Genomic DNA, 12,143 nt, shown 5'->3' with positions numbered 1-12,143 from the left:
TTCGATCCCTGGGTTGGGAAGATCCAGAGAAGGGAAAGGAGAAGAGAACGGCTACTCACTCCAGTATTGTGGCCTGGAGAATTCCACGGATTGTACAGTCCATGGGGTCACAAAGAGTCGGGTACAACTGAGCGACATTCATACACTTTAATGTGTGAATACAACATGTGTATTGTGTGACTGTGTCAATACAACGTGTGTTCAATATAATGGCTTCATGCTGATGTCCTGGAATGTATTAATATCATTTCTATTATTTCAACCTCTGGTTCTGAGGTTACCATTGGGGGGAAAAAAAAGTCTATCTATAGTCATAGTATACCTTAATGCTGGGCAACTGAGAAAAGATACAAAAGACACAAAATCCATCTTGACCACAAGAGCTGGAAAACTTTCTGTCCATGCTTTTGAAGATTATCTTTTGACACTAACATTTAAATATATATTCTTAATTTAAAGGAGAACTTTAGAAGTTTCAAAGAAATCAATAATATTGTCTCCAATTCAGTAAACCATTTTATCAATTAATCTTTTATTTTTTATTTCACACATCAATATTTTATAGAAAAAAAGGGCCTCTTAATGTTACACTCTAATTACAATGTTTTATTGATTCTTTCCGATGTAGAGACCTCAATTTTTACACAATCAGTAAATACAATAACTTAACACTTTTGAGGCTCATTAAAACATTTCCCATACTGTTTTACATATATCAATACTATTAATGGCTATATAACAGTCTATGAAAGCAATAGCAATACATGAAAATTTACTTATCCAGTTCCCAATTACTGGGCTCTTTTAAAAATTCAAATAAATGCACTCACTAGAAATATCTTTATACAAATAGCCTTTTTTCTTTTAAAATATTTTCCTGGGCATATGCTAACTCAGAGTGAATTAGATCTATAAAAAGACAGACTGGTTATAGGATTCTTATATTTTTCTAAATAGTTCTTCAAAAAACAGATATAATAATGCTACTGGTATGAGGATACATGCAACTAAAATTTTTTTGCATGAACTACATCAAAGTTGCTTAGTTTGCATTTTTAATATTAGGAAATCTGAATACCATTCTAAGAATTAACTTCTATTTGTTATCTTCTTGTTTGAACTTAATTCTTTCATAAATTTGCCGAGTAAGCCTTATGGATTTGCATTTACCTTTTAAAAAATAGAGTACTTTATCCTTGTATAATGCAGGTAGGTTTTATCCCATCTCTTGGGAGGCAAGAATCCCGTTTTCCTCCTAAGTTAAAAAGACATATCTTTGCTTGCTTATTAGCCTAAATTATCACAGTTCTGTCAAATTATATAAATCATCCATCCATACATGTTAAGTGGGAGTGTAGCAAATTTACATACTAACTTCACCTTATTGCCAGTTCTTCGGACATAATTTCATTTACATTAATCCTCGCAATAATTCTGAAAACATTATTTCTACTTTATAGATGATGAAAAGTAGGCATGATTTTCCCATGATTATACAACTGTAAGTAGTAAAGTGAGGACTACAATTATGGTTTTCAGATTTCCTATTTACTTCCCTTCCATTATACTAGGATGTAGTATATCTGCTTCAATCTGCTTCTATATAAGCATCTTTCTTAATTTATCCCAACACGGTTGTGTAACTTTCTTTAAATGGCTTGCATATACTAATACCCAAACACTTTAAATTGTAGCTTATCATTGCTGGAATCTAGAAATAAGATTAATTTTTAAACATTATATATCCTGCAATTTTCTGAATTAGTCTTTTGTTTATGATACTACAGGTTTCACTAATTTAAAAGCCATACTAATAGGAAAAATTTGTGCTCTCCTTATCTTTCTCATTTACATATGCTTATTAAGGATTTATTACAATGATGAGTTTTCCTCAACTATATACAAAAAATAGTACCAAGATTATTTAATTTCCGGTTGAGAATTATTTATTTTTCCCTAACAGGAATGATATAAGTTCTCAGTTTTAATAACTACTTATCACAATGAGAAACCAACACAGTCATTAACAGAGATAAATATTTTTATTAATATTTTTAGTTACCTGTAGTTAATACTTTGAATTTTTACTACTTTGTTCTGTTGATATTGATTTAATGGTTATCCTGTTGAACACTAACTGCATAATTCTGAGTGACAGTAAATAACTATTTTCCATTTGCTAATATTTTGCATTTGTTCAGATGAGAGCCTTTTCAAAATGTTTCCTCCTAGTACTGAGGCGATATTAACTTCAAAATGCAAGTGTTAGTATATATCTTTCTGGTACATAGATATTATTTATTCTTTGAACATTTGAAAAAATTCACCAATAAGCCCATAACAGTAAAATGGGTTTGTCAGAAAATTATACTAGGTTGGGACTTCCCTAGTGATCCAGTGATTAAGACTTTCCTTCCAATGTAGGAGGTGTGAGTTCAGTTTCTGGTTTGGGAGCTAAGATCCCACTCATATGCCTCACAGCCAAAAAACCAAAAAATAAAAAGGAAGCAATACTGTAACGAATTCAGTAAGGCTTTAGAAAAATGGTCCACATCAAAAATAAATCTTTAAAAAAAAAAAAGGATGAAAAGAAAATTATACTCTCCTCTAATTTTTAAAATGCTTTTCTCTGGTAATAATTTTTTATTTCCAACTTATTTGTATTCAAGTAGGAAAATAATAAATTCATTTCTTAGTTTTCAAAACACTTATTTTATCTAATCTAACATTTTCCTGTTTCTATTACTGTGGTTCTATCATCTTTTGCAACATCTCACTGATATTCTCAAATTCTTATGAGTAAAAATATTCCTCATATTGAAATTAAAATATTTTCAATAGGTCTGGGTTACCTTCACTTCCATTTAACATCTCAAATTCTTTTACATTTTAATAACTAATTTTTAGGTCTATTTCAGACATTTCATTTGTTTCGATAAGTATAAGCCTAGAAGCCAAGCAATAACAGATTTGCTAGATTCAAAATATATATATTAATATCAATTCATGACTTCTCTACTTCAGTAAGTTGAAATTTAAATTGTTCTTGTTTCATTTTTCTCACATACAGAAGAGCAACAAAAGTCTATTTAGAGCGTATTTTGCCCTAGTAACATGTTACTTTTTATAACATCATAATCAAAAGGTAAATTAAAAAGAATAATTGTGTTAAAGCTTAGACAAATTCTACTTCAGTGAGATTCATAGCTCTAAGTTACATGTATTTTTAATTAATCTTTACTTTCCTATTTCTCTGACTCAGTAATAAGCTGAGAGTCTGCCTACTTTGCTTCACTAGCAATGCTGGACTGGTTCTCATGAGCCAGTAATCTTTTCTTTCTCCTTCAGTACCTACACTCTACTAACAGTTAACATTAGTTGAAAGATTTTGAAATCATGGAAGCCTGGATTTCAATGTTGGCTCTGCCACAAATCACACTCAGAGTGAATTACTGTCTTTACTTCCTCTCTGAAAATGTATTATCTGCCTCACAGAGTTGTTGAGAAACTATAATGAGAGAGTACAGTAAGTGTGTGCTGCTGCTGCTGCTGAGTCGCTTCAGTCGTGTCCGACTCTGTGCAACCCCAGAGACGGCAGCCCACCAGGTTCCCCCATCCCTAAGATTCTCCAGGCAAGAACACTGGAGTGGGTTGCCATTCCTTCTCCAATGCACGAAAGTGAAAAGTGAAAAGTTAAGCCACTCAGTCGTGTCTGACTCCTAGCGACCCCATGGACTACAGTCTATCAGGCTCCTTCATCCGTGGGATTTGCCAGGCAGGAGTACTGGAGTGCGTAGCACACAGTAAATGCTCTGTTCCAGGGCAAAAGAAATGTAATTAAAGGGCTTATTTCCTATAGGATTATCATTCTCTGTCTGAGGAATAGAAATGGTGACTTAGGAAGGAAATTTACTTCTTCTGAGTTTCACAAGCTTGCTCTGCTAGAATATAAGCAGCTTTATAACTTCTGGTGGTTCTGGAAAAAAATATTTCTATCTTCTAGATAACAGCTAAGAGGCAGGAGCTGATTATGAAGGTGTCCACCTCGTTACTTGCTGGGACACAACCAAAGGGGCATGGTAAAGCTTCCTCTGATTTACTCCTAACAACTGTAGTGTTACTAATTAAAGCGGTGGTGCCAACAAAATGGTATACTTCACTTCCATTGAGAAATCTTGGGAAATCTACTCACAGATGGATTTTTAAAACCATCTGTAATCCCAGGTTAAAAATGCTTCAGGCATTCTGAAATATCTTTTCCTGGAGCAGTTTATTTTTTCTTTAGCCTGAATTACTTAGAAGTTCTTTTGTGCTCTGCATAAGTCTTCTGAAGTATTGAACCAGAACTAATCTTTCCCCCTAGATTTTCTTTGGACCAAACCTCCCAAGAATGAGCTTTGCAACTACTAACTGAACTCTCTGACTCTTTCCAATGTATAAGACTGGGATGACATCACTGCCTCATTGACTACAAGGGTCAACCAGGAGAATTAAACTGCAAGGTGAATTCTAAACATCACCTTTACAAATAAAAGATCATGCAAAACTATTCTTCCAACAATTACATATTTTATCACATTGGCACTTGCATTAGTTGCTATTGCTGCCACCATATCTATATGTTTCTATTATAAACAAAAGACCCACATAATTTCCTGTGTTTCACTACTCAGAGGTGGTAGCAACTGTAATAGCTGTAAAAATAATTTAAATATTCCTTAGATATCACCGTTCTGTAGACAATAATAAAATTTGAAGATAATCAGCAGATATAATATCATCTTCCTTTAAGCACCATTGCTAACACGGAACTCTCACATATATACCCAGTACTAAAATAAAGCTAATTCTGGGTCATGGAGCCCATTCTGAAACAAAACAAGTCCAATACCCAATACATCAGTCATTGATAGGTTAACAAAGGCATCCAATGACTAAAAGTCACAAAGAGAATTATAGACATCTGCATGACATTCATCATATAACCACATCTAATTACTCCTATAGGAAACTGTCCTTTAAATGAGAATATTCTGATGCCAGGACAAAGGCCCAAAGTAGCATTTCCAGTTTGTTTTTTTTTCTAATTTTGAAGGTGCTTCCCTGAACTTTCTAGGTTTTTACTTCCCTCAGAGGATTCTAGTTTGGCCATTACTATATTACTGGTTCCAAGAGGCTCTGATGGCTTTTCATCACCATCAAAGAAAATGTCTTCCGGATTTGGAGGTGGGGGGCAGAATTCTTCACTTGGAAAGATCTCGTGGAAGAGTGTTTCAGCTTGCTTGACGGCATGCTCACTTCCGAGTCCACAGTCAGGCCCAGTGCAGACATAAACGTTGGGAGGCAAGCCATTATATGAGCTTCGGCTGACTCCCGAGGAATCTCTCATGTTAAAATAAAGAGCCCACAAGAGTCCTGGCTTTGGAAGTTCTTCCTTGTCTACTTCTGTCTCAGAATACGGGGTGAATAATTTCTTCACCACTGATTCTAAGTCTTCTCTTGCTGTTTTGGAAGATGAACAGGTCAGATGTACCAGGTAGGTGTCTTTCATGCATGTCATGGTTGAAGAACATAATTCAATGATTCGGACAGCATGTGCTCCTGGTTCCACTGGAGGTACTATCAAAATGGAAATCTGCTGATCTGAATCTGTCTTTAGGACAGACTGATCTGTAATGAGCACTGCCCTGGATATCTGCTTATACTGCACACTGGAACATGTTTCCTCAGACAGGTAACTATCCTCCACAATGAAATATTTAGCATTTATCCTTTGACCAAGGTGATCTATAATTGCTTTACATCTTCCAGATTCTCTGTCAACTACAAGGCATTGTACTTTATGGCGAAGACAATATATTCCACCGAAAACTGCACACATCCTGCAGAAACACTGGGGAATTTCGCCTTGGCCATATAAGGGAAATAAAAAGGGAGTGTTGCCAAACCGTCCAAGACACTGAAGAAAGTTTTTTGTTGCTTTAAGGCCATCTACTGTAGTGCAAGATGATTCTGACATCATGGCAATCGAGTGAAGTATAAAATGTTGGAGGCTGGGGGTTAATTTTTTGGTTTTCAAGTACTCTGAAAATGAGCATTGTGTGAAAGCTTGGTATTCCTCAGGATGTTGTTCATAATCTAAACAAAATGTAAGAAATTTCATTAGCATCCTCTTTTCAACCATAGTGAGCTCTTTGCTATTAAAGACATCTGCTCTGGAACAAGGCACCTGCTCTACTTTTCCTTCTCGAAATGCAAGAATCCTAGTGACATTTTTAAATTCAGCGTAACGACTAACATTTGATTTGATTAACAGATCAATTAACAGTCCTTGAGAATAAAGCAACTTCGATGACAGATCAATATTAAACCTCCTGCCTTCTTTAACTATTTGAGAGTAAGCAATCCTCTTTCTCTTTGGTGGCACACTGTTGTTTTCCAATACAGGTTTGATTTCATCTTTAGTGCCATCTGAAAGTGTGTGTTTATAAGTATCATACCCACAATATTCTTCTTTCACAGAAGTTTCTGCCGTATCAGTTATTTCTTCATTGTTTTTTGGATTGTTGTCTACATTGTTGTCTTGTGTAGGCACTTCATAGCTAGTAATGTGTGATGAGTGAGTTTCCTCAGACAAGCTTGTAGAATCCAGAGGTTTTATGAGGGTACTAGATGCTACACAAGGATTTTTCTGCAGAGCATCAAGCTCTTCAATATTGCCATCCATGCCCTGACTGGCATAACAAAACACTTCGGCGTGTTGAATGGTTTCATCCTTCTTGCAAAGAGGGATGGCTTCTTCTGTTTCATGGATCATGTCTTGCCATGCAGCAGGGCTTTCTTCCACAGTGTCACTGTTTTGCCGATGTTCCTTCAACCAGGACAGCAATCCTGGAAAGCTGAAACTAGCCCAGTTTCCCCCATAGTAACTTCTTGAATCGAGATGCAGAACCCTTTGACCACTTCTGGAACATGCAGCGGCAAGGATGGATTCAGGCAGACCTGTCCCCATCACTATCACATCAAATTCTGTTGGGAGACTGTTGGCCATCCTGGAAAAGTATCTGGTGACAACTTCTAATGAAGAAAATGTGTATGAATCTGGGCTGAGGGTTCAGAGAAGGTGTGACTATGCTGTAATAAAATCTCTCCTTGTGATATTCCAGATCATCCCAGAAATACTGAAGTTGCAGGTCCCAGGTATTCAACTGCTACCCTTTTTTAGTATTATTTTCTTCTAGGTCAGTAGCATAAAACCATGATAAAGTACATCTAATCATATCTGAGAATAATAAAACAAGTATACGGTGTTCATTTTTGTGTTTCATCTTAGCAGTGCATGTCAAAATGTATCACATATGGATTTGTGACTGGAATTCTGCTCTGAAAGGAGAAAATTCAAGAAAGAATACAATTATTAACAACACTAAGAGAATAATAATTTCAAGCATCAACAATTATAATCCTATGGAACACAACTTGATATCAGGACATAAGATTTTACTAAAGCAAGTCATTACATGCTTTCTCACATGTTTTCTAACTTCTTGAAAATAAGCAAAAGATATAGACTCCTCCAAGTCAGGCAATTCAACAATGAAGAATGGATATAACAACATCCCACAAAAATAAAGAATTAGTGGAGTACAATTCTATAACTTTTGGTTTTAAGTATTTGAATAAATGGTACACAACTAGGAGATTAAATTGCAAGTAACAGGTGGCTCCACTGTGTTTATGGAAACATACTATATACTATGTGCATGCTGCTGTGATTATGCATATTTCTGTGGCCCATACAGTCTGTAGATGCTTCTAAGACAAATGATGAATAAAAGACTTTCTCATGCCCCACCCACCTTTAGGCTCTTATGGGAACAACATGAGACTATTTCTATTGAATGGGCCACTGCTATAATCAGAAAAGGATTAATTCAATAAAATAGCATATTGAAATGTTTAGGTATATGAAAGAATCAGTCTACTGAAAATGCATTTGTAAGAAATCCTTATATAAATGTGCATATGCACAGGTTTGGTTTTTAGGTGTAAGTTAAAAAGGAAAAGTCCTGGGTCCATATGTTAAAACACTGCAGTATAAAATAACATCTACTTCACTGGAAGGACTGATGCTGAAGCTGGAGCTCCAATACTTTGGCCACCTGATACAAAGAGCTGACTCATTGGGAAAGATCTTGATGCTGGGGAAGATTGAGGGCAGGAAGAGAAGGGGACAACAAGAGGATGAGACGGTTGGATGGCATCATTGACTTAATGGACATGAGTTTGAGCAAACTCTGGGAAATAGAGAAGGACAGGGAAGCCTGGCATGCTGCAGTCCATGGGGTCACAAGGAGTTGGACACAACTGAGTGACTGAAGTACAGCTTCTAAAAACCTATGTCAACATAGGGTGACATGCATTTTATGAGACCCTAGCTCTGAGACTGAATCTCTTCATCTCAAGATGAAGGTCTAAACATCCTCTGCCAAGATTAGCATGTTGTTTGTTGTTCTTATTTTTGAAGGGGTAGGAGGTGGTAGTAAAGAAAGTCTCTCCTGTTAATCTGTAGCATCATTCTGTTGTATTCCACGTGCAGAACACCTGCATGGTGGTAGGTGTTGCCAGAGGTGCAATAGCCAAAGGGCTGAAAGGCATACTCACCTGGAAGTTATTAGATTGAAGTATTACACAAACCACATGCTTGATGGCCTTCCTATCATTGCGTGGTAAGAGTAAGTTTCTTGAGCTCTGATTTTTCCTACTGCTACACTTACTGAAACCTAGATCAGTGCATACTGGGCCTGCCTAGGCTGAGATGACTAGATGGGTATCCTGGATACCCATATAACAAGCCATTCAACTGGAACTTGAAGTGACTAATTCACTGAATTGATAGTTCAGTTTAAATGAGATGGCAATCTTCATAGTCTTATCTGGTCAAAGCCTCTGCCTAAAGAATATTAGGGATTCCACTTGCTTTCAGCATTCCCTAAGAAACCAGGAATTGAGCACAGAATGAAGTGGTCGCCTGGCCTACTCATATATATATGTGAATTACTTATTCTGCTTTCTTCCTGCAGAGTGTGGAGAGGAAGACAGAACCCAGAACCCATGAGGGTATGTGAAGAAGTGTAACCATAGTATGTACCTATTTTTGGCTTAGAAGGGGATATAGCAGAGGGTTGGGAGTAAGAGAAAGGATATAAGCCATAAGTGCTGAAACCAGCCACCTCCTAACCTACAGGTATCAACGGAATTCTCATAATACAAGGCAAGGCAGGACAACCTTAAAGAACATTTAGCTCAATTACCCTGTAACCCCAGGTAAGAGAACTGATGACTGGAGAGATTAAGTGACTGGGAGAGTCCACATGATGGGTTAGCCACAGGATTAAGTGGGACCCATGCTCACACCATCAGGCCAGTGGTCTTTCCATTTGACAGAGCAGCCTCTCTAGAAGCCTCTGAAGTAAGCAGTCACTTTTGATATTTTAGAATGTCCTGCCCTTCACTACTCCAGGGTTAGTTAGTTCTTGCTTAGGGCTAGCAATGAGGAAAGCACCCTCCCTCTCTTTAACTCTTACCTAGAAGCATAATGTTTGGAATTTACTCCAGAATCCGCCAGTCAATGCAGGAGACACAGGTTCCATCCCTGGGTTGAGAAGATCCCCTGGGGAAAAATGTGGCAACCCACTCCAGTATTCTTGCCTGGGAAATCCCATAGACAGAGAAGCCTGGTGGGCTATAGTCCACGGGGTCACAATAGAGTCAAACACGACTTAGCAATTAAACAACAAAAATGTTTTCAGCTCTATCATAATCCACTATTGACCTGTCTCCCAGGGCTTGAACAAGACTCAGAACGTTCTGTCCCAGAGTTTCCACCTCTAACTTAAAGGCAGGTGAAAGCCACTGTTGAAAGCACTAACTAAATGCCCAGAAAAAGAGTAGTGGTCAGGCAAAATACTGTGTGGTGAACATTTTTAGCAGTCTTAGAAAATCCTTTCAGATTGGGGTGGGAATGGAGCAGGGATGATGAGGGAGGAAGAGGATGGAAGAGAAAAGGAGATACAGTAGAGTGAGGCCACAAGATAGAAGGGATGAGGAAGAAAACAAATGCTGGTACTAAGAAAAAACTCAACACACCCCTGTTTCCAAACTCCCAAGCACTGAGTTAGAATAGAAACTGAATTTCCCAGCACAGAAAATGCACTTCTTGAAAATAAGAACTTTAAGTGCTTATTGGGGAAGGGGTAGGTAGTAGTAGAATATTAGAATCAGAGACAAATAAAATTATGATTTCTATGACATTTTCTTGTGTCCCTCAACATATAAAAAAGGAATCATAACAAATATAATATGCGGGTTTGTCATCACATAGAAGGTTGGTGATCAAGAAAATACGCTTGATAATGCTACAACGATTTTATTCTTATAAACTTGCCACGGTAAAAGCACTAATGAATTATCAATTTTTTTTAAAGGAAATTTAAGACCTGAGAAATATACATTTCTATTTCAAACTTTTGTACAAATGAAATTTCTGGAGCACATACAAAATGATAATTTCTTTTCCAAGCTTAAAAAATAATGTCCTCAGTGAAACAGCTGGGTGGTTCATCCTTCAAAATGTCAAGTGTTAGTGAGATTTAAATCTTGCATCTGGGTTAAGAGTACTGTATTATCAAATTCTACTTAATGAAACCTACTGGTTTCACAGCTAATTATATGTTCATTTTGAGTTGGGATTCTTTCATCCATTTGCAATCTCACCTGAGACTTTCGTGTGCTGGAAACTATAGGGAAGAAAACAGAAAAAATGGCTAATAGGGTACATGCCAGTGTGCATTCTGAGGACCTGAATAAAACTATCTCACTTTCTAGGAAGCAAAGGTTTACAACTGCTAATGGGCAAATTTTTAAAAAGAATTTACACATCGCGACTATGTTAGGTTTCTACCTCTCATTTTAGGAAATTAATATAGGAATTAGATCTCATCACCCTCTCCAACTTTCACAAATCAATCATCTTTTTCCTTGAATCTCAACTCCACGGCCCTTAATTTCTTTTCTCAAAGTAATAAGCCATTGTCTCGTGCCCTGTTGAATTAAATGAGGAGACAGAAAGCAGAGAAGTAGATGAGCAGGACAGCGACAGAGATGGGGTATGGAGGAACTGGGCCCACCGGGGAGCGGGGGCTGCAGACAGGCTGGGGTTTTGGTGGGCGTGGGGCCTGGTGAGCACAGGGAAAGAGGGAGGTGAGCGAGCGCAGGAGGACGAGGTCAACGGGGGAGGAGGAGAGGTGCGCGGAGTGGGTGAGATGGAGGAAGGTAAGTCACGAGGGAAAAGCCGGGCTGGGGAGGAGGGGAGGTCAGAGGAATAGAAGTCAGTGGGGAGGTGAAGTCAGAGGAGCCCCGCCGCGAGGCTGAGGTCCCGAAGCGGGAGGGGGCGGGGCCGGGAGCAGGAGCGGGAGGGAGGTCCACCCCGACCACTCACCTCACAGGCTGCTGCTGCTGAAGCCCACTCGCCGTCCCACTCGCCGATCGTGGTGACCCCCAACCCTGCTGCCCCTCAGGGGGAACGCGAAAGCCAGCGCGGCCTGGAGGACGGACGGTAGCAGATCGCCGAGGCTGACGCGGAGCAGGAGGAGGCGGGCGGGGCTGCAGAGCCGCGGTAACTTGAGGTAGATGACGAGCACTAGCAGGTTGCTGCCCACGCCCGGAAGCCCCACGGAGCCAAGCAAAACACGCGCTCGTAGGCGCCCTCGCTGACAGGCTCGGTGAGGCTTGACTACCCCGCCCTTCCGCCAGCCGCCGCCGCGCCTCCCGGCTGGCACACAGGCGCCGGCGCGCTCGGTTCTGGGCGGGGCGCAGGGCGCCCCGAGGCATTAGACGGTATAAGATGCGGCTCCGGAGCTTTTCCCCGCCCGCGGCGCGCCTCGTAACCCCGCCCCTTCCCTCCACTGTGGCCCCGCCCTGACTCGCCTTGTAGCCCCGCCCCACCGGCGCACCGCCTAGTCCCGCCCCCTGTCGCAGTCTTGACGGAGTCCGCGGTCTCTTGGCCCCCTTCTCCCTCCCCACCCTGTATGCGGGCTCCAGCCCTCCCAGTCCGTGAGAGCCGGAAGGGAGATCGACCACAG

The 12,143-nt window shown here is 39.5% G+C and overlaps 1 protein-coding gene across 2 annotated transcripts; it reads right to left on the bottom strand.

Moving 5' to 3' along the window:
* Window positions 1-515: 515 nt before the first annotated feature.
* Window positions 516-11,864, bottom strand: CHML (CHM like Rab escort protein). 2 transcript variants are annotated; one of them, XM_012187226.5, is made up of 3 exons: window positions 11,501-11,864; window positions 9,588-9,673; window positions 516-7,383 (listed from the first exon to the last, which is right to left on the bottom strand). In XM_012187226.5, the coding sequence occupies exon 3, from the start codon at window positions 7,049-7,051 to the stop codon at window positions 5,084-5,086; it is 1,968 nt and encodes a 655-aa protein (XP_012042616.1). In that variant the 5' UTR covers window positions 7,052-7,383; window positions 9,588-9,673; window positions 11,501-11,864; the 3' UTR covers window positions 516-5,083. The 2 variants fall into 2 exon arrangements, with proteins under 2 accessions (XP_012042616.1, XP_004013714.1); XM_004013665.6 differs by lacking the exon at window positions 9,588-9,673.
* Window positions 11,865-12,143: the final 279 nt, after the last annotated feature.

The sequence above is a fragment of the Ovis aries genome, chromosome 12 (genome assembly GCF_016772045.2).
Source record: "Ovis aries strain OAR_USU_Benz2616 breed Rambouillet chromosome 12, ARS-UI_Ramb_v3.0, whole genome shotgun sequence".
NCBI classification, from domain to species: domain Eukaryota; kingdom Metazoa; phylum Chordata; class Mammalia; order Artiodactyla; family Bovidae; genus Ovis; species Ovis aries.
The sequence above is the reverse complement of the archived record's forward strand: the minus strand, read 5'-3'. Positions and strand labels throughout refer to the sequence as shown.

What these genes read in the sequence shown, in the direction of transcription:
- CHML (XM_012187226.5), bottom strand. Translation starts at nt 7,051, where the DNA reads ATGGCCAACAGTCTCCCAACAGAATTTGATGTGATAGTGATGGGGACA.